At 38.5% G+C, this 23,674-nt stretch overlaps 1 protein-coding gene across 1 annotated transcript in view; it reads right to left on the minus strand.

Annotated features, from left to right (window-relative positions):
* The window catches only part of galnt10 (UDP-N-acetyl-alpha-D-galactosamine:polypeptide N-acetylgalactosaminyltransferase 10 (GalNAc-T10)), a 104,848-nt gene that overhangs the window by 55,928 nt on the left and 25,246 nt on the right, over positions 1–23,674 (minus strand). The window contains exons 2-4 of the mRNA XM_008428460.3: positions 13,494–13,596; positions 12,194–12,332; positions 6,484–6,650 (exon numbers count right to left, since the gene is read on the minus strand). Of these exons, the coding sequence (XP_008426682.1) occupies positions 6,484–6,650; positions 12,194–12,332; positions 13,494–13,596 (409 nt within the window). The remainder of the gene's footprint in view (positions 1–6,483; positions 6,651–12,193; positions 12,333–13,493; positions 13,597–23,674) is intronic.

The raw sequence follows: 23,674 nt of genomic DNA on the forward strand, positions 1-23,674 counted from the left end.
CTGTAGAAACCGAGATACAATTTCTCAATATATTTTTAACATTTCGCAAAGAAGTCTTGAAACATTTTTTTAAGCATCTACTTCAGAGTGTACATGTTAAAAAAAATCAAATAAAAAACACAAAGCCTTTTACTGACATTTTTCCTTGAAGGGAAAGTTTTTGAAAAATAAGTTGAAGTGAATGTTCAGAGTCAGTGAAGAATGCTTTACTGTGCATCATAATAGCAGCCTGAGATGACCCTCAAAAATATTACATACAAGACTACACACACAATTCTGTGAATCTAAGAAGCAAAAATCTTGAGTTGTCTAATTGTCACATTAGTTACTTTATAGTGTTATAATTAGGAGTGCCATCGAGCAAGCAGGTATCATAGAAACATAATATTTATGCCCTTTTTGGTAATGTCAGACAATCATTTATTGACTCCCAACTGATGATGTTTTTTTTTTTGGCTTAAAATTAAATGAACGACTGAAAATGAAATGAAACTGTTCTCACAGTGTGTTATGTAGAGCGATTATAGACTACAAATCACCAAGCAAAACCAAAATCGACTAAGTCTTGAGACCAGAAGCAGTCACAGGATGCTAATGGAAGTGTTAGCATACTCATACAAATACCCAGGACTAATTAGAACAATTTCAAGACTTTTATTTTAAATATAAACTATGTTTGTATTTAACCCATTGAACTGGGTGCAAGGGGATACACAGTAATTGTGCCGTTCCTTCATCTGCCGTTGGTCTCGCATGCCATTTCCAAATTATGATGACTGCTTGTGCACCTCTGGATTTTTTTAACTTTTAACATTTTTAATACAAAAACATGGTGGCTGCTGGTGGACTATCACAGCTCCCCTTACAACCAGGCTTGGTACATTTACTAGGGGAAATTATGTTCCTGGTTTTACAATAGAACACAATCCACAGAAATGCTTTCATTTTAAAATAATTTTCATTATTTCTAGATTAAGAAATATAAAAAAAATATCACAGAAAAGTCTGAAATGACAAATTGTGTGTTGGACTATTAATTCCATTAAGGTAAAATCAGATATATACATTCCACTAATAAGGTCATTTATTTTGAAATATTTCATTCACACAAAATAAAATGGCATCGCCTTAGCACTTAGCATCCCCAGGAAGCAGATTTGTAAAAATCTGGGTCGCTCAAAATCAGCACATATGCCCTGTGGTCCACTGGAAGCAGAAATCATGACTTTCCTTTTAAAATTCAATACATGTGTCTGGGAATCTAGATCACACAGTTGGAGGTTGGTGACAAAAAAGAAAGAAAGAAAGAAAGAAAAGAAGAGAAAGTCCAACTAAATGTTGTAGACAACAGTCAACAGCAAAGCCACTGTTCCTCATATTGATCTTTTTATCTCAAGGAAACTGCAAAGTCTGCAAATAATAAAACATGGGTTCCTCACTGTAAGCAGCATCTTCTACATCATGCCGGCATGTCATCCATTTTTAATAAAGACACATTGATTAGTGCATTTCTATGCATGTAAAGAGGCTCATTTTTATGTTAATAATTTAGAATACCTACAACAAAACAAAGCAGTTAAGAGATAATGGTCTTTTTTACTTCCTTTATTTTTTATGTATAAACCACTTATTGCTCTCACTGGTAGTTTTTGCCCTCCTAGCAACCTCAACTGAGTGTATGCTGTAATTTCAGCTTAATAAAGAATAAAAATACTCTTGTCTGACATTTTAATACATTTCCAGCTGGGTGTGCATATGACTCTACTTAGCAGTACAGCTCAGACATACTGTGATGGATGATTTGAAGATATATTTGGGAGCAGAAGATTAATTTTTAAGCCACAGAAATCATTTTCCCTGTTCTCACCCTTTAATCAAAACCCAGCTGGTTCTATGGCTACCATCATATCATTTTATTGTGGCGGTTGTTGAGAAAAAAATTAAATAAATAAAAGGTCCTGCTGCTTTTTCCTGTGATTGATTTCTTGCTCCATGACTGCTGAATGTCAGCAGGGATGAAAAAATAAAACAAAAGATACCTACTTGCTCTTTGATTGAGAGACAAACACTGAAAGGTGACATTTACTGCTGCGCACCGTTTTCCATTGAGTAAAGTTTTCCAAGTGTGCAGCGGCAAAGCTGAGCAGAGAGAAAGGTCAGTAACAAGACAGGCTGAAGTGTCGGAGGCTGAATGGATGAGCTAGCTTTGGATTTAGGAGGTTTTGTGATCCGATCCGCACAGAAGAACATCACAGTCACAGCAAAAGTCAACCAAATAAAAAAAAGAAAAAACAAGAAAACCTACGGCACAGACAAAAACTCTTACAACTCTTCAGTGCACAAAACATGAACATTCCTGCTAAAATTAAAGTACACAAATTTCCCATTCAATGATTTTATAGATCAGGACGCAAGTACCTACTCTTTAACCAGGTTTCTAAAATTGTTTCAAATACACTAAAAAGGTGCATACTGTAATTATAATAAAAAGTTATAAAACTAAGTAATCACCCTTTTCAACAGAATTCGTAAAAGGAGGCAGACCCACATTCTTCATAAACTAATATTTTAAGCAGTACAAGTGCTGTTTAAAATGCACTTTATCAAAAAGCTCCCTTTTTGGAGAAAACCCAATTACAAAACGGAAAGAGATCAAGAATGGCTTAAAGGGACAATGATATGTAAAAAGTTGTGTCTGAAATAATGCAGTTCTCTCAGAGAACAAGAGCAGATCTAAACTGGGGAACTTTACAGCATCTATTAGCTGACGCATATGCATGTTCAGAGTTCAGCAACTGGGTAAGACTCATACGCTTCCTAGGAGGCATAAGAAGGAGATCAAAACTACAGGTTCCGGTGCTGGTGTTATATCTGTGACTCAGTGTTCTGCCTGAATGAACGGCATCACGGAGGTGAGCGTGGGCGAGCAGGAGTGAGGAAGGTAGCATGAGGTAAAGAGAGAGCAGGACGACATCACGCTAATCCTGGAAGGTGTAAAAAAAAAAACATTACAATGGCTGCATTTACAGCTAATTTAACTTGAAAATACTGCTGAAAGAAGAACTGCATATGAATATATAAAAATCTTGAAATGATGGATAATTTTTTTTTCATACAATTGGTTCACATAATTTCCATGGTGTGAGCTGATATCTGTCTGCTAAACAGAGGAGCAAACACACAGAATTATTTTGTCATTTTCAAGGAAATTATTTAAATCAAGTTCAGTAAAATGGAGCTTTTTTTTTTCTCAAATTTTTTCTCAAATTCCAAAGGCCAACAATGGTGAATGCATATGGTGTTTTCTCTGCAGGAGCTCTGACTGAGTGGCCTGGTGTTTAATTCGTGTGTAGGCTCTGCCCACTCAGCGTAATAATGATGTGCATCTGCTCCTGCACATCACTCCCACAGTGATGCTGGAAACTCTCAACACTTGAGAACTTAGTCCATCCACTTTCACCTTCACTCTGCCAACCACTTCATGGTATGCTTTATTCAATCCAGTGTTTCCAAACCAGCTCAAGTACATCTTCAACCTAAAACACAGATTGATCCGCATCGATTAATCTTTTATGTTACGTCCTCAACCGCAAGGTTTGAAATTTTTGCAGCATTTCTGACTAATACTTGTTAACAGCTCAGTCCAACATGGATAAATGAGCAACACACATGAAAAAAAAAGCTTTTCCTCCAATATAATTTTCTTTAAATTCACAGTTTTTATATTTATTCTCATCCATTTCATGCTGCTTCAGCTGCAGGGCAACAACTCAGCAGGTGTGATGGAAAAGATGAGGACCATTTCCTCTCAAGTTAAGAAATAAGATGATGAAACAAAAGAGTTTGTGCTTTATGAAGCTACTTATTTTACAATAAACTAAAGCTAAAACACATATAAGCAGTTTTTTTCCCTCTGAGTCATAGGAAGTCTGTGATAGCAGATATGTACAGATGCTAGAGCAAGATACCTCAAACTTGCTCTAAATACAGTTTATTGGTTCAATTGGGGACCAAAATTGCAATATTTTGTAACATTTTCAGATGCTGCAGTTCGCTTTCACTGTGTCAAACAAACCAAACCCTTTGAAAAACCTGTTCACCCCCTCGCCTGTGTTGGCGCTGCACCAAGAGCCACTGAAGGTAAAGACATGGAAACCTTCTTCACAAAATGCATACAAAAATAGAACGGCATCAGATTTTAGTGGTTGTAAGATTTCTCTTTTGTCTTTGGCAAAACACCAAGAGCCATTTATCTCGCTAGAGCCAGACTTGCGCATTTGTTTCGGTTGTATTTACCCAGAATGCACTGTGCAATAGTTTCTTTCCTGCTTTAGGAGCGTTCTCCGGTCCACTTGGCGTTCACATATGTATTTGAATGATATCAGAGTTCACTTCAGCCAAACTGAATCCACTTTTTAGGCAGAGCAAAGTTTGCTCTTTTTTTGGTCTGTACCATAGTCTGGCCAGGAAATGCACTGGAATTCACCACGATAATGTAAAAAAGCAGCCATAGTCGGACAGAAAACTGATGGAATGTGATAAAGCCAGGAGAACTAACTATTAATCAAAATCACTTTAAAATACTAAAAAAAAAAATTCTGTCTGCTAGAAAAGTGCAAAGAAATAAGAAATAAAACATATAAGAACTTTGTGTTATGGCAAACATAAAGCTTGGGGTAGTTTGTCTACTTCATTAGGTCATTCTCCAGGCAGGAGTCTGATGCTGAGTGTTTCCTTCCCCATAAGGAGAGCTACAGCTGAGCTAAGCAAGAACACAAATACCAACCATCAGGTATCCTCAGAGTCAAATCTAAACAGATGCAATAATTATGATATTAATGTTCTGAAACACCGCTCTGCAGCAAGGCTATAATTACACAACACAATGCGGGCAGTGGTTACTAATTAGCCAGTCAGAAAATAAAACTTTAAAAAACATTGCTGTTATCCACGTGTCACTGGTGAGGCGACAAAACGAATGCGTCAATTAAAGACATAGGCCAGGGTATGATGAGCTAACGGATTTTCACACCATGATGATGGAAGTGACAGCACTGGAAAAACGAAACGCAGCTAGCTGCTGAACTCATAATAAAAAGCTCTTTCCCACCCTCTCCCTGTATAACCCCAGTACATTATTTAATATCTAAGGTAATAGGAAAGAGGACAGGAAATTATGCATCCTGCAGTCTCCATGAAACGGGCCCATGATGAATATCTTGTTCTCACATCTACTCTGATAACGCCACACTTGTCCGTAGATTTATTATGCAAGAGTTCAAAGCTGGAGCTTAACTCCAGAGTTCAAACCGATTAAGCTGCCGTCGTGAGACAAACTGTATTATTATTCTGCAATAACCTCGCCAACAGCAGCAGGGTCACATCATCACTGTACGCTCCCAGGTTCCACGCTGATAGTTTGTTTAAAAAATGAAAGTTAGAAAAGGTTAGCATATTTAAAAAACTGTCAGATCATATCAGTTCAAAGAAAAAGTAGATGGTGCATTAGGAGCAGGTTCAAATAAAGTTTAGTACTTAAAAAAATGATTTGACTGTTATCAGAAAATAGCTAAGATATTAGCAGGTCAAAGCTCTTCTCAGTGCACTTTGTGCACATGTTGAGGTTGGGCACCAATGCAATACTTCACTTAGTGGAGCCGTCTGCAGTAGGTGTGGTAAAGAACTGGCACTGCAAACTTGTTCTCCTGACTCTCCTGTAGAGGGGCCTCCGATTCATTCTAGGAAACATTGCTTATTTGTGAATTTGTTTGTTGAACGTTTCTGAAATATTCAAACTAAAAGGCAGAATGGGAAGGCAAAATGCATCGATATATATAGCGGACAGTATTTATCAAGCTTTAAAACGTTTTCAAAAGCTTGACATTTCTTTGAGGTTGGAAACAGCCTAACTGAAACCATACCATATTCATAACCAAAATCTGAAGATTTTTCAAATATTTTTTGTAATCAAGAATGATTACAAATGATTACACATTACAAATCCTGAAAACAAGTAGCTTTCCAACAAATGAAACAAGAAAGACTGACATGGCCATTCAGGACCACTTTCATTTTGAGGGAAGATAAATAAATCTCTCACATCTCTGATGTAAATATTCTGTGCATCCTAAACGAAACCTGCAGGACGAGTCTCAAAAGTTGTGACTCACCGGCACGTCTGTATGTTCCTGTTTAGTTTATGAAGTACACACACAAGTGTCTAGAGAATCCATTCGGTCCCCTGCAGAAACAGGCTGGTGCTTTTATTTCTGGGCAGATCATTATTTGTCTAACAGTCAACAGACTTAGCAAACAAATGACTCAGTGGTTTGTGAGGATGAGCAGATGTCTGTGTGCAAAGTAAGAGATATGAAAAAAGAAGACATGGTCCAGAAAAAATACAAATGTCAGATCCCAACACCGGCAGCTGTGCTAATGAGAGTCTGTGTGGGCACGTCGGGGTGTTTTGCATTCCATGTGTACCTTTGTCGCTGAAGTCGTCGACGAGGATGATTTCTGCGATCAGCTCTGGAGGAGAGCGGTTGAGCACGCTGTGAACGGTCCTCAGTAGAGATGACCAGCCCTCATTATGAAACGGGATGATGATGCTGGTGTTGGGCAGCTTCTCTGAGTAAAACTTCTTTTTGCAGCTGCAAACACACACAAAACATAGACAAAGGTGTTAAAGATGTCGGCCTGCATCAAGATATGTTGTACAAATTCTTGGTTTTTAATGACATGTAGACTGCAGTCGACAAGATTCATGCCAAGATGCAGAATGTTCTGCACGTTGTGTTGTTGTCATGGTTGACATGCTTCAGTGTCAAACATGCTTGAGAACATATCTGTGGAGTGACAGACATGGATGGGTGTGGTCCAGATTTTTTTGCAAGAAAGTAAGAAACTGTTCCAACTACCAAGGATCCCATTTCTCAAACCTGCCTCTACTTTACTACTTAAGAGTGTTTAACATTACATCTGTGACTGATTTCAGAATCTCCGATTCAGCATGGTTTTTGGAACGTGGGTTTAGTCCTGAGTTCTAGAAGAGCAAACTATATTTTCACCCTTGCAGAATTGCTAAAGGAGTCATACATTTTTCTGAGTCTTAAGAGGATTTATGTCCATTTCCTTCAAGGGATCTTGTGGGGTGCGGCATGTATGTACCAAGTGCCTGGGTTGTTTACGGTCTTTCCAGTTAGTGTATACTCAAAGCAAAAGCTGTGTCCACATTCTAGGCAGTAGTTTAAGCCTGTTCTCAGGACTGGAGAGGTGTGCAGCTAGGTTTGAAGAGGCCAGGGTGAGAGTTAGCAAGTTTGAGAACAAAATTCTCCAATGGCAAAGGTTCCCTCTATGTTGAGGCTTCAAACAAAATAGTTCAAATATCTCAATATCTAGTTCATGAGTGATGATAGGACAGAGCGAGTGATGGATAGACTGACTGGGGCACCACTACAGTATGTCATAGTGAAGAAAAAGTTGAGGCACAAAGCTAGCTGGTGATTTACCAGACCATATTCTGACTCTAACCTTTGGATCATGAGATATGGGTGATTAGCAGAAAAACGAGATGCCAGATACAATCGGCTTCCTTCAAAAGGTGGCTGATCTCAGCTTTACAGAGAGGATGACAAAGCTACTCTTGGATGACAGAACCAAAGCTACTGCTTCTCCACAGGGAAAGGAGTTAATGTTGTATAGAGCTTAAAGCTTGAGATTGTCCATATCAGTGTTTATTAGCTGTAAGCAAGATTCAGGTAGAAATGCTTGAAATAAATCATGCTTTCTGTAATAAATATATGAGTTTCATTGTTGAAATAAGTTAAAAAAAATATTTGGTGATAATATTTTATCAATTTCTAGTATTACATAGCATCACTTCAGGACGATGGTTCATTTGATTGGCCATATTTAAAACTCCAGAGGTAGTTTTTCACTTTTTGACAATTTGATTTGAAACCAAAGCAAAAAACATCCAAGCTTCAAGATTAGCAAAGAAACAACAAGAACTCACATTTGGCCACAATGCTCCTAAGTAGAGCCCACAACATCTTTTTCAGCAATAGAATGACTTACACGCTCCTCTTGCTTTGACTTCAATAGCTAAATACTATTGAAGTCAAACTATATGACTTTGGTTTTTCCTCCACTGCCATTCCAAAACCTCTGTTTGCTAATTGGTCCAGTTGATACTCAGCCAGAGAAATCCAGCTCAATGGGAGAAATTCCTGACAGAGAACTGAAGAGAGATGACAATAGAGTGGAATTGCATAGGAAGGCAATGGCCAGGCTATAATAAATGTGTTGGACAAAACATTTCCATGTCATTACTACTTTTATATTATTTTTTTAGGTCATTATTGCCATATTTGAAATGCTAATTGACAGAGAAAAAGAAGCCTTCTCCTTCCAGTGACACTGGCCTTTACCTAATTGTAAAGCTGTGCTCTGCAGCAGTCCAACCTGAACAATGTGTTGCTCTTTTAATAGGATGTAATGAAGCATACCACCTGCTGCTTTGCCCTTCAGTTGCTTTTTCTTTTCTCTTCCCTCTCTGTACGCTCTCTGTGAGATCAGAAGGGGAATCTGCAGAGACTGTAATTACCTCGGAGGCTCTCAGGCTTGTCTGGCTCTCGCTGCGTCTCTCCATCGCATCATTCTTGTAGCGAGCGCGAACGAGACAAGTGAATGAAAGCTGTAGGAAGGACCCGGGCCCGCAGAGAACCCAGGTGGCACACGGTTGTCAGACACCTGTCACTCTCCTGTCGCTTCGACTGGTCTAACTGATGCCAACATCCATATCGTCGGTCCAAGAACCTGACAATAATGTGGTTCTGTTGAAAAGATTTAAGCCCCAAACCATTTCTGTTGAGCCTGACTTTCATTTAAATCTTGCCAGGACAGACAAAGCAAAAACTGCTCTTTAGAGAGTGATGACATGTCTTGGCACAAGATGGTTTTACAAAGTGAAAACGTTAAAATTCCACCAAAATGATGGCATACTGTTTGCCAGAATGTTTAAGCATTTACTGGACATGTTTCAGTCACGCTTTTCAGAGTTTTACTGCAGTAAAATAAATAAAAAACTGCTTAGTCCACCTTGAGTTTGCAAAGTTGAACTGCAATTTTTTGACAGCTGCACCGTGGGAGCAATAACAGGATCTGTTTGATAGAGTGCACTTCAGTGACGCCACCCTGGTGGAGACTGTGGCGCGTGGGATGGAAAGCATGTTTGATGTAAAAAAGAATCCACATAAGGTCACAGGATGTGGGAGATTTATAAGTCTGAGGGATAAAAATGAGAGAGAGCATAAAACGTAAAGTGGGGACCTTGAGAGTGAAAGCGTTTAAAACTGCTTTCCACATGAAAGTGACAGAGGAGGTCAGAAAGAAGCACCTGTCAGGTAGAGGAAGGCGCTGAAGGCTGATCTGAGACGAAGCGGGTCAGCGGGTCTGGAGGTGTTTAGACGGCTGTATTTATAGTGTTTCTGGTGTATTTTTTTAGTACTTCTCTTCTGATAAGTCACAGGTCTGTGGGAACAAACTCACCTGTCTGCACTGCAATCACATGTCCATATGGTCCCTAAGCACGATCGGTTTTTAAATGCATCACCCTGCTCGGGTTTGGAAGAGCCTACTGTGAATCAGAGATGCAGTTAAAATGGGCTGGTGGCAAAAATCTGCCACTTTTCATTTGGAACTGCTAATTTATCTGGACTGAATGTATCCTGACAGGCCCTGATCAGTGATTGCCTGTCGGTAAACTAAATATTTCTTTCTGATTAGTGAACGTACCCCACAGAAATGTCAGCAGGTCACACTGAGAGCAAACATTTTTCAACAACTCTGTGTTGAAGGAAGAAGCCTCAAAGTTAGCCACATTAAGATTTTTAAAAACAAAGTAAGGGAAAGCACAAAAGGGGAAGCTGGAGAACATTTAGAAAAATGTATGTTTATTCTATGGAGGAATAAACTGCTGTCTGAACATTCAGCCAAACGTATCACAACAAGGTCATCAGTTACATGCTTTCAGGTTAATGTTATCTGTCATGGAAGACAGATAATGTTTGCAGTCATGTGGAAATCTCAAAGTTATGGAACTGGTCTACCAACCACAGTTAATAAACACAGACACTGAGTAAGCAGTAATGTTCATATATTAATCCATCCATTATCTTCCCCCTAATCAGGGAAGATAATTGCCTCATGTGTGAGCAGCACAATATTTTTTACTCATTCACTTGGTTTTATTTAACCAGGTGAGTTAATAAGAACATTTTCTTATTTACAGTAACAACATGGCAATATAAAAAAAAGCAAATAAATAAGACATGCACTACCTTCAGCCCAGACTGCAATTATAAAACTTCTATTTTTCCAATCAATGCATATTTTTTATGATTACCTGCCCTTGTTGCTCCTTTACAATAAATTTCATTTACACTCAGAAACTTGTGTTTAATAGTATACCTTTTTCTTTTCTTTTTTTTTTTTAGAAAATCAACAACAACCTGCACCAACTGAACTAAGAGTGTTTATGTTTTCAATACAACGGATAACTTCAGCAGGTGATTAATTTCTCCCCTCTCTGGTAGATGGAGTGCCAATCTGTGAAATAAACTGCTGTGGTCTTTGGTTGGAATGAAAACCTGCAGACGTTTGGCCCTCCATGGCCTATTTCAGCCCTGATTCAGATAAAACTGCACACACTGGCCCAAGGTGTAATTATTTTTATTGAGAAATGATTTTTTTTTTTTTGTGTGTGTGCCTGGGGGAAGGTGAGGTGTGCGTCTTAAGAGAAGGTGGGTTCTTTTGTGCTGTCACCATTTTACAGGCTGATATGGCAGACTGAGATAAGGTGGAAATCATTAACAAGACCTCATCTGTTGGAAAGCCGAGTTTTAACATCTTCAGGGAAATTAAATGTGAACAAGAATGTTGGCAAAAACAAAAAAAAACTTGAAAACTTCTGAAAATTGGTTCTTTTTATCCAGAAAGAGAGGAAGCTTAGTTACTTGGTGCTGCTTGGGTCAACATTTAATGGTTTGTGTTTGTTTTTCACTATAAATATTTTATGAAAATTTTAAATTTTAAATTTCAGGTTGAATAAAAAAATATGTAACAGTTCTTTCAGAACAATTCGATTCAAAGTTTTGCAAAAGTCCAATCATCCAAGATGTATTCATATCTGCAAACATCTGATAGCTAAAAGTCACACTGCAGCACTAAGTCAGGCTCCAGATATTTTTGGACAAATTTCGCAGCTCAAAGACAAAGTGCTATGAAACTGACCCAAAATAACGCTACTTAATCTAATGCTACAGCAATGCTGGTGAAATTCCATTATATTGCCTACAGTAATGCATTATGGTCTGGAACAGAAACACACTGCAGTTCAAACCAAGACAAGTTTCAGCTTTGAAATGACGTGTGCTAAATCGTCTGTCATTTGTAACATAAAATACAATAGAGATACAGGTTAAAGCCTGTACTTATCAAGTTTTAAATATACAATAAAGTCTAACCTGCTGTTAAGATTTTGGCCAATTTCAAAAATTATTCTAACCTCTGCCACACATACAAACTCATCTGATTAATTTTTTTCAAACTAAACTATTAAATGTAATGAACACAGAGAGTGAAATAAAATGTGTTATAGGTTATTTATTAGTACTAGCAGTTTTGAATACAAAGAAAAGGAAAGAATTTGAGTTGTGATGCATTACTTGTATGAAAAAAAAAAGGGATTATCTGCTGCGAAGTATCTAAAATTGATCAAGGGAAGACAGACCAATTTTCATCACTAATGCAGTGTTTGTCTTTCCAGTCATGTTAGAAAAACCACATAAGCTATTTTAAACAACTGTATGCATATATTTTTTTAAATGCTGTAAAATTATGTCTGTTTCCTTCTGGGCCTTTGCCAAGTTTAGGAGGTAGTTTATGTTTCTGGCAAATTGAAAGACATGTGCATTCATCCTTTTTTTGTAGGTTCTGCCTACATTAAAATGACAACTGATGTCTCTTTAAAGACAACACCTAAAGCCTAACAGAGCCAAAGTCAGATAAACCCCAGTGCCTTGCAAACTATGATATTAAATAAGAAAATTTGATTGGAAGCAACATTTGTTCACAACTTTTTGCACAACAAAAGTTTTAAACTTTCTGTTGACAACGCTGGTGCTCAACTCACTTTGGATGCCGAATGTCGGGGACAGAGCGATTCAGGGAGATCCTGTCACTGACGTAGATGTTGAAGCCGTTCTCCCTGTAGGCCTGGTCCACCCTGTCAGCATCCGTCAGCGGGAACGGTTTCCCCTGCTCACCGTTTCCTAAAACATGTGCACACACCGTCATGTCATGAACACTATGGCAGATAAAACCCTCAAACTGCAGTTGTTGCTGTTCTTTTTCCTTTGGGCAGAAAATAAATTGAACTTAAAGACAAAAAAATGCAGTTTTATTACCATATTTTCCGCACTATAAGGCGCATCTAAAAACCTTCAATTTCCTCAATAGCCGACAGTGCGCCTTATAATCCGGTGCGCCTTATATATTGACCAATACTGAGCCACAACAGGTCTAGCAACTACGGTAAGCAGCCACTGACTTCATTTTGCCCGTGGAAGAAGAAGCGCGTGGTGCATGTTGGGATAATTGTCAGAACGCTGGTTTGTTAATAAAGTTTGACTGACCCATCTACCTACGGACTTGATAATCAGGTGTCTGCAGATCATTTAGCATCACGTCCTCCACAAACATGCTGTGCGCGAACAGAGCGCCTTATATATGAAAAAAGTTTTAAAATAGGCCATTCATTGAAGGTACGCCTTATAATCCTGTGCGCCTTATATTGCGGAAAATACGGTATTCTCAAAAGTTATTGTGTTGATGTGTGGCCAAGGCTCAGATGCAACTGGAGACCACAGGCTGGCCTATTTGATTGGAAAATAAGAGCTTTATGAAAGGAAGTTCCCCCTAAGACAAAGACAGGTTCCTATACCGAGGGACCATTTAAAACCTACAGGACAGCAAAGAAATGCAAAAAAGGAAACATTTTTTAGATTAAATACTTTTGGAGTCAGAGGTAAAGATCGGCTGATACTAAAAATTGTTTAGAGTCACATTTTTCCCCGTCATTAGAGAGGCTGACAAATACATCTAGCCATAAACAATAATCAGAGATTCTGGATGCCCAGAGACCTTAATCAAGCTACATCATCTAGCAGTATAATCTATTGAGTAGAAATGACACTATTTTACCTAAACATAAAAAAAAAGATAACTTTTAGTCTTTGTGGCTCATTTCAGGTATGAAACTATTTCAGCTCATTTACAAGCTGATTTCCCTGGAGTGGTAAATTACAACCAGTTGGTGATTGTGGTCAATGGTGTAAACTATATTTTGATGTTGAATTTACATCACAGCAAGAACAGGACATGGTGTGCATGAGAGAAACATGAGGAGGGACCAAGAGATGCTTTGAACCAACCAGATCGAGCGGCATCTCTTCTGATCGTCTCATAGTCATGCCAGTCTTTCCGTCGTACACCATCACGTCCCACTCTGGCGTCCTTCCCCAACCTGTTCACCCCCTGCAAAGAAAAATACTCACAATTAGGGCAGATAGAGCATCAAATAACCAAATAACTTGACTGTAAAATGTATGGAGGGAATCTATGTGATTCAATACTTTGCATTTAATCAATTTAACTTGGTTACATCTGTAGCAACAGGTTTCACAGGGAGGAAATACTACCACACTGTATGCTACTTGAAAATTAAGTCCAATGAATTATGAACGAAGGTATTAAAGAAGAAGTCATACACAAATGAATGTTAGCAGAATGTTTCTACAGCCAGAAAACCAAAGCATTTCTGACTGAAACAGAAGTTCTTATGGACACAATCAGTCTTCAGAACAAGTCAACCCAGCATCTCAATTAATCACTCATGCTTTGGTTATAAGGTTATAACAATGTCAACAAAACGGAGCAGTAATGTGACTCAGCATGTCTTTAAACACTGATTTGTAACATGTTTGCAAGAATGCTGAATCCTGCTTTCATGAAATTGAGATCTTGGAAAATAAATCTTGAGCTTTAATTTAATGTGACAAGGTTATTAACACATATGGTTCTGAAATGAAGATTTTTTTATTATTCCCCCAAAAAGTTCAACCAAAGCATCAGTCTGTTCCAAATTAATCACAAAAACTTAAAAAAAAAATAAATAAATAATCAAAATGGAGTTTGAGGGACGTGGTTTTAAAATGAACTAAAAGTTCTCTGGTTTTACAACCAGGCCACACACTCAATAAGATTTATCTTCCCTTGATCCTAAGTCACTATCTGTTTCAGCTACATTATTTCTCCAAGGTTTCAGCACTCACTATCTAACAGTGCTCTGCTGAGAGTTCATCCACAGAAAGCACACTCTTCTATTTCATGCTTGACAACCCTGTGAGGGGAATATCAATGCTGCGACAATCAACTCTGTTGAGGCTTTCTATACACAACCACACACATACAGAGATACGTCGCAGCTCGGCATACAAAGACGGAAGTTGTTACTTCTTGCACTCTCTCATTTCACACGCAGAGTGCTTTCAGTGATTCCGTGTCATGATTACCGGATCACAAGACAATGGAGAAATAATTAGCTCGAAAAAGAGGGGGGCAGCAATTAGTCAAACACTTTAAGTACATGTGACATGACGGAGTGCATGACATACAGTGAATTAAAAATCCAAATGCAGAATTGGTGGAACAGGACTCTGAATAGCACATGGTGGAGCTGAGAGCTTCCCAGGTTTTTAGACAGACTTTTTGTATGACCATTGTTTCTTTGCAAAACATGAGGACAAGTCTAAGCATAAAAAAACGCAGGAAAAATTAGACAGTCATATTTTGTCCCTACTGATTATGTTATGACATTTGATAAACATTAATTTGGGTTATCAAAACACATCCTCAAGGGTCCATTCTTGGTCTTCTTTCATTTAACATCTCACACTGTATGCATGCTGATGTCAACATATTCATTTATGTGTAAAATGTTTTTGTGCTAACCTAAAATTTTTCCAGGTCACTCTGGTGAAAATTTGTACGTGTTGTAGCTCACGTACTTTAAAATGTTATTTTCTTAATTTTATGTATGCCTTGTGTGTGACCCGAGTTATATAAATAAACTTTCTTCACCTTGCTGGACAATCTTTAATTTGAAGTTTGGGAAGAGTTCACCGTAGCAAAAATGGAATTAAAATGTATAATGACAATTTATTTCTGTTTAGAAGTGCAACAAGTGCATGAAGTCTGATAAAGAATAGCATTTATCTATGGGAATTTATCCATGTCATTATAGGGTTTGTTTAAATCCATTTATGAAACCTGATCAGCCACCCAGTGGACCTGATTGATTGCTGATGACTGCAAACCAGAACAACTGAAAAAAAAACACTGGATCATGCTGGTACCTCTGCAGGCTTGTGCAGTGGACATGATGAGTTTTTCAAGAGTTCTGCCTTCTATCAGTCTTTAAAGAGTTACAGAGCCAGTTTGGGTTACGTACGCTGTGGATACCTATGTATTAATCACTGGGCTGCACAGTGGTGCAGTTGGTAGAGCTGTTGCCTTGCAGCAAGGAGGTTCTGGGTTCGATTCCCGGCCCGGGTCTTTCTGCATGGAGTTTGCATGTTCTCCCTGTGCATGTGTGGGTTTTCTCCGGGTACTCCGGTTTCCTCCCACAGTCCAAAAACATGACTGTCAGGTTAATTGTCCTCTCTAAATTGTCCCTAGGTGTGCGTGTGCGTATGCATGGTTGTGTGTCTTGTTTGTCTCTGTGTTGCCCTGCGACAGACTGGCGACCTGTCCAGGGTGACCCCGCCTCTCGCCCGGAACGTTAGCTGGAGATAGGCACCAGCGCCCCTCCCGACCCCACTAAGGGACAAGGGTGTAAAGAAAATGGATGAATGGATGGATGGTACTAATCACTGCAGTTTTTTTCCAAAGCAAAGTTTGTGCCGTCTGCTTGATAAAATGCAGGTGGCGACTTCTTTCCTCTTGCATTGCGATTTATGCTACTGCTGACATTAAAATTAGCTTATTAGCCCACATTATCCTGATTCTTCCAATGGAAGCTTTTACATGCCCTGCTTTATCCTCCCTTTATGCAATATCCAACTGTCTAAGTCGAAAGGACATATTAAAAAGCTTCAGGCTGCTTGCACAATGAAAAAGGTTTCCTAATATAGAAAGATGGTGTGAAGGAGCTTCATATAGGAACCCATGCTACTCTACTCCTGATTTCCTTCTTTCTATCCAACCCTCCCTTAATTTGACCTCGCGTTTCCTTACTCCATCGCAAGCAGACATCCTCGGTGTGTCACATAAGGGTCTGACAAGCAGCAGGAGTCCATCTGAGCAAATTTATACTAAAGAGAAGCAAGAGCGTGCCGCCCCATTTCCTCCTGATTAAAATTTCATCGCACGTCGCCATGATATTCCTCCGGGACGTTTTGCGCTGCTCGACAAGACCTTGAAAAACAAGACAAGGAGAGGGGGGGGGGAAACTTCTCAGCTAATGCATGCACATGTTTGGTTTTGTGAAAGTAGAATGTGGGCGGGTACTGAGACCAAAGACAGAAATTGAGACAGACAGTGAAAGGTTGAGCGTAAAAAAGAATCACATAGAAAAACAGTTGCAAACTCAACAATGCCACCATAAAACAGTCAGACAACAGGAAGACTTCTTAAAATCCATTTAAAGATTAGAACACTGGGGTCAGAAAGATAAACTTTGCATGAATCATGGATGAAACACAAAATGTGGAACATCACTAGTTTAGTACAGATTCCAATCTTAACCCAACTTTATTTAAAATACTTTGACCACAAACTCCTCTCTTTATCACTGACTGCAAGGTTTCATTTCTGAAAATATAAAAAATAGTGTCTGGTCCAGTGGTTCTTAACCTTTTTAGAGGTACCAAACCCCCAGCTTCATATGCGCATTCACCGAACCCTTCTTATCCCCCCCTCGCCGACACATAAAAAAACATGTGCGGTATTCTGATTTAGTAATGTAATTATATTAGCCGTGTTACCACCCCCACGCCACTAGAGGCAGTAGCAACCCCGAAAAGATGTGACTAAGGAGCAGATTTAGACTATAGAATTTGGTAAAAACGGTGAGTTTTGCTGAAGTAATTAAAGACAAAAGTTCAAATCCATATACATAATATAAGAGTAGACCCCGCATTGGCTGCTCCGGCGCAGGAAATACGGCGGCCATCTTGGAGCGGTCGTCCCTCCTACTTTGCTCAATCAAAACAACAGAAGATGCCTCAGCACTGAGGGATATTGTTGTTCGGATTGATGGACTATTGATGTGAGGGCTCCACAAACAACATTTCACAAGTAAGATGGACATATTATTGTGTATATATTGTGATTAGAATATTACTTTACTGTATTTATGTCCACTGGCGAGATACCAGCTAATATTAGCTACAGTGCTTGGTGTAATACGGGGTTCAGCCCCGCTATGAAGGCTATCTGAGATTCTGTAAAGCTAAAGAGATTAAATATTCTCTAACATTTACTTAGATTATCTGACACAAGAGCCTATATTAGAAATTAAACAATGTAACACATATTATAAAACTTATGTGTTGTAACATTCACCAGCAAAGTTTAAACAGGTGGTAAAGACTATTATTTATATGTAATTCTTTCACAAGTAAGATACATCCCAAATCTTCCATTTTTGTTTTGAAAGTTTCCTAAAGACACGATGTGAGGAAGAAGAGGGAGATATCTATAAAGAGAGACGGATTCACTGCAGCACGGATGAATCTCACATCGGATTTTGGACTCAATCTCAGCTGCTGAATCTAGCTAGAACTCGTCGGCTGAAAAAAAAAACACACACATACATACATACATACATACATGCATGCATGCACGCACGCACGCACGCACGCACACACCCACACACACGCACACACACACACACACACGCATACATACACATACATACATACATGTATCCAATATATATTATTCAGTATTAATCATTATTTATTTGTGTTTGTATAGTTATATAAATATGTATTATTATAATAAATTATACACACAGCCGTTCACGGCTGTGTGCTTTGTAATATGCTCATCAAACATCGATATCAGAATATTCTATTCCTATTCTATTGTTGTAGCCACTAATCATATTTAAATATGCTGAACTATGTATTAAAAACATAATTAAAGAATACAATTGTTTATAAATGTAGCTTTGATAGATGTTTGAATATGGTTTCCAGTAACAAAAAAGCATGTTATGATCGATTAAATCGCTGATACGTCATTGTACCTGCTAAACATATAACGCTGAGTGGAGTGGAGTACCGCTCCAAGATGGCCGCCCTAAATCTAATCAGCGACAATAGGGGAGAGCGGTCCATGAGGCGTCTATCCTTATATTATGTCTATGTTCAAATCCATGCTGAGAGTGGAACTCCTTCAATCAGTGCTCCTCCGCAGCGCTGATTGGCTAATCAATGTAACGTGATCCTCTGGAGCAAGTGATGGCAAAGCGGGGCGAGTCATCACGACTTGTGCGCAGCCCTTACGTCCGCGGCAGAGGCTCCGCCGAACCCCTGAGACCGACTCAGCGAACCCCTGGGGTTCGATCGAACCCAGGTTAAGAACCACTGGTCTAGTCATATGTTACTGGGGATTGCCCAAAAACAATCATACATTTATAAAATCCTTCTTACTGATAAGGAAAGGTTGATTTCTATTGTGAGGTGGGGGTAAAACAAGCCCAAATCATCAGCCCTCCATCACCGTACTGACTTTGTTTTTTTTCTATGGACGCAGCAGTGATGTCACAGGGGTAAACCACACGACTCATTTATGGAGCCCTTAATCCTTGACGAGTCTTGGTCTGTTGACCTTAGTCGCATGTTTTCCGCCTCTCTCTCAACCTGCTCTCCTGTCTGATCACTGTAAAAAAAATGCCTTTAAAATATGATCAGGAATTAAGTTGATTTTGCTCACATGAAATAAATAGTTTAGTGTTTTTGTAACAAATGATGGCATATAGAGAAGACTGATATAGCAAATGACAAAGTGAAGCTGGACCTTTTCCCCCACCAAGGCGAACAAAATACTTTTAAAACATGCAGTTCTACTACATATTTTTGACTCCAGCTTTGACTTGTCATCAACGATGTGAATGTGATAAACTTTTTGGAAGATGGAGTTAAATTCATCTCATCCAGCTCTCAGTAATATAGCCTCACTGCCAACAGACTCACAAAGCCCCACCAGCCCAGATGAGCCTCTGAAACTGAGCTGAAAACAAGGCCAAGCACAGTCATCTGTTTCTGTGCTGCACCACACAACGGAGAATTGCCTTCCCCTACTCTGCAAGTCACTATCATCACAAAGCTAAGGCTCCAGGCTGACACAAACTCATTCCACTGTGGGCACTTTTCCGCTCTGTTAATATTCAAGACGCAGCAGAAAAACACTGATAGGACACTGAAGGAGTGACAACGTGATCCACAGTGGCTGTGTTGTCTCCATTCAACATTCTCAGAGCAACTGATGGGAATGTAAAGTCTTTAAAGTGACACACAAAAAAGAATAAAATAATGCACACACTGCAGGTTGGAAGGGAAACTTAGAGAGCCCAAAAGTACAGGAGTATAAATCCTGTCAGCAGGCAGCATGAGGCCTCATTAAATTTAATGTAGCCTTTTAGTGGTCTATTTAACTGATGACAAAAGGCCAGTGTTTGCATATAGTTTCATAAAAAGAAACTTGTAGTTTCAGTCCACACATTTCTGAGCATATTTGCATAAGATATGGACACACACATTGTCAATCTGAGATAACATTAGTTCTGTCCAAACTGCCCCAATCAAAGCCCATGAACGTCTCACACCGGATGGCTCAACACAAGCCATGCGGATGTTTTCATCATTGACACAATGATGAAAGGTGCATTCAGGTTGTCCTGTTCAACAAGTGAAGTCTAATATTTCCATATTTCCAGGTTTAGTCACCATGAGGCTGCTCAGAAGAAAAGTGGGAAAGTAATGCTGTTCAGTCTGTCTGGACAAACTGTGGGATGGTGATCATACCAGGAAAATTGTCAGCTTCAGTGCAAGCATTTTTCTTATTTTAACAGTGATCCTCAAAATGTTCAATATTTGTCAGAGAATACCATTTAGCGACATTAAGATTTAAAACTCCTCTAACTGTGCAATTGTACAAAATAAATGTTTTGGACTATGGGGGCCAAAATTGCAACATTTGTTACATTTTAAACTGGTGCAGTTCACTTTCACACAACACTGTGTCAAACGAACCAAACTATTGAAAAACATGTCCCCCCCGTCACCTGTGGTGGCGCTGAGTCAAAGTCTACCAAAGGAAATGACATGAAAACCTTGGAAGAAAACATAAGCACAAAAGGTAAACAAAAATGTAGTAGCATCACATTTTAACAGTTGTAGGAATCTCTCATCTTTGATAAAAGACCCTGAGTCATTTTTCCGTCCAACCCTTGACTTGAGTGTTTTGTTTTGGTTGTATTTACCCAGAATGCCCAGTGCCATAGTCTGCATCTCGCTTTTGGAGTGGTCTGTGGTCTGTTTGTATCCACATGTAAATATGAATCGTGCCAGAGTTCAAGTTAATCAGAGACCTAGGTTTTTAGGCAGACCGGAGTTCTTACCTTAAAATAACACTTAAAATGTTTTTCTACAGGGCTAATAATCTGGTAGGACAGCTGCACAAGTACTGATTCATACTATGTTGTAGAATAATAAATCAGTTTGTTCTACAACGGTATATTTCAAATTTAAAGTTTTCGGGGGAATTCTTGGAAACTGGATTCAAAATTACGATTTCTATAAAAGAACTCTGGTTTGACCCTTATCGGTGTCGCCTTGAGGATAGAAGTGGTTCCACATCAATTTGGTATAAAATCAGCAGGTCAAAGATTTAAAGATACAAAAGATTGGAAAACGGCCACAAATTCTGATTGGTGGATCTTTGATGGTAAACATAATATGAAGTGATTCCATAAAATAAGCTGAATGAATTTTATAAGGGCCTGCTTTCAAAAGCTTTCATTCTGTGAAAATGATGAACTGTAAAAATATTGAGTAAAGTGTATACAGGTGTAACTCTACCAGCATCATATTAACATCAACACAGACCCATTTTTTTCCTTCTTACAAAAAATAAAAGCTCTGAGTCAGCAAACACTTTGAACAAGAAACATAGAAAAGACAGGAGAAAAACAACTGCAGCAACTGAGTGGCGGTTTCAGAAAAATAATAAATCTGTGAATTTTCAGTCTGAGCCAGACACAATTAGTCATCACCCAACCTGAACACACAACTGATGGATATTTAATGAAAAGCTGTTTAAATTGTTCTGTTTTTACAGACTTGGATCAATTCAGCTTCAACTTTTAAGGAGCTACCATGAGAAAAGGATCAGATGTTTTTCTTAGCAATCTCCCCTCAATTTCTCAAGAAACCCAAGAGTTCAAATCTATTTTACTATTTTTCACAGAGAGCAGAGCAGTTACAACAGCCCAATCTCAAACTCCAGAGCAGTTAGAAATCCTCCCTTAATTAATAGCGCATCTTCCCCAATAATCTTCAATGTCGGAAAACAGCTGCGTTTCACCAAATCTCTTAATTCTGCAGCTTTATGTTAAGGTCACAACATCTTTCTCGTGTCTCTCGCAGCATACTCTTTCATTTGTGTACACCAGATGGCTCTAAATGTACTCTGTGCCTGGGAGACTCATCTGCCATTTCGCTGCAGAAGAAGCGGCGCTGCAGCCACCAGCAGCCAGCTGGAACCACACAAACATGGTGTTAAATGGATGCAACGTCTGATAATAAATCCCATTCGCTTTCACACAGTTCACAACTTTGGAAAATATATTTGAACGCAATTATTTTGGGGAGTGATTTTTATTTTATTTATTTTTTTTTTAATCAGATGAAGATGTTCCAGAAGTTCAATGGGAAAATTATCCCAATTAAATTTTAAATACAGGATTATAGATTTTGGATATGGCTGCATGAACTATTTATACAGTTGTTTTAATCCTTGTCTCACAAACTAAAACAAGCTCTCTTTCCCTATCGGATTTTAAATATGGGGGACCAATGAACCAGCCCCCAAAATGCTCTTTTGGCTGCTCTTCCAACCAGCCAAAATCTATAGATACATACAGTACAGATACAGCATATGTATCTGTACAGATACATATAGTATAGATACAGTATATGTATCTAGTACAGATAAATACTATCGGATCCAATATTGAAAACTATTCTAGTTTGGGTATTTATTCTACATTATAGTTAGCATTCCAGATAGCACTTTCTGAACCGTTTGAAAAAAAAAATGCTTATTGCAGTTTATTTTTTGCATGTTTGACCAAGGTAGTCAACCTGTTTCTGTCAGTTTCAGTTTCTTTGTGATTTATCTTACATTGGCAGTTATACTCCTAATTTCACAAATCTAAGTTATGTTGGGTTTAAAAGCTTGACCAAGCTTGTGAAGCTATTGGTGTATTTAAGTGTTCCGTACTTTTTAGACAAAAATAAATACATAAGGCTTTTACACATTTTAAAATAATGATTTCAGAAATAAGAAAAAAGGAACATCTTCCATCAAAAGCGAACATATCCAACCAGGTCCAACCAGCCGAGTTAGGACATTATGGTGAGCACTAGGATCAAAGTGACTGGTTTTCCTCCCAATGGCCTCAATTGAGGGATTTCCAGATTACGTATGTTGAGTTTTTCTGAAATGCTGGCTGCCTAACCTCGTTTCCATGCTGCAGTGGTCTTCTGTTAATCTGGCCAACAGCAGATTATGTCTGCTTTATGGTCAGACAGAGAGCCTGACGCTGTGGCAGCTGCAGGAGGATGCTGCACAGTAACAGCGCTGACATGGCCCAGAGTTCTTCACAAAGTTCCTACTTAATCTAATCTTTCTGGGTTAAATATCACAAACTTTAAGCATCTTTAGTGAACCAGCATCCACTGGCGTCCCAGCTGCCTTCATTTCCTTCAACGTGCACAGAGCAAGTTTTAAGTTATCCGTTTTTATTCTTTGTGGAAAGTTGTTTTTTTTTGTCTTTTTTAAAATATTTTATGAATAAAGAAAATACTTAGCTTTATTCTAACTCCATTCAGATTCACTTGACTAAAGTCGGGGATGAAATGTTTCATCTTGAAGAATTCAATTGAAAGTAAATCAAAAAATGTAAAACACTCCAGGAGACAAACAGCATGAAAGAAAATAAAACATTCAACTTTGGAACAATGAACAACAATATATGCTGTTTGGAAGTTTTCACTAACATCATATTTTATTGTTAACAGATGATTTTCCTTCAGTAGCTATTTCGATTACCATTTGTGAAATTTAAAACTTTTCCTATATTAACAAAATAAAACTTTTCAAATACAAAATGTGGTTTCAATAGTTAAACTTTTTTTTTTAATCTCTCATCATTTAATCCATTTGTACAAAGAACTTGACCTGCAGCTGAAGGACCTTCCACAAGGGACAAGGGGAAGCAACATCTTAATGTTTGTTTACTGTGGTTTTATACTTAATGACC

This window comes from Poecilia reticulata, chromosome 14 (genome assembly GCF_904066995.2).
Source record: "Poecilia reticulata chromosome 14, P_reticulata-male-v2, whole genome shotgun sequence".
In the NCBI taxonomy this organism is placed as follows: domain Eukaryota; kingdom Metazoa; phylum Chordata; class Actinopteri; order Cyprinodontiformes; family Poeciliidae; genus Poecilia; species Poecilia reticulata.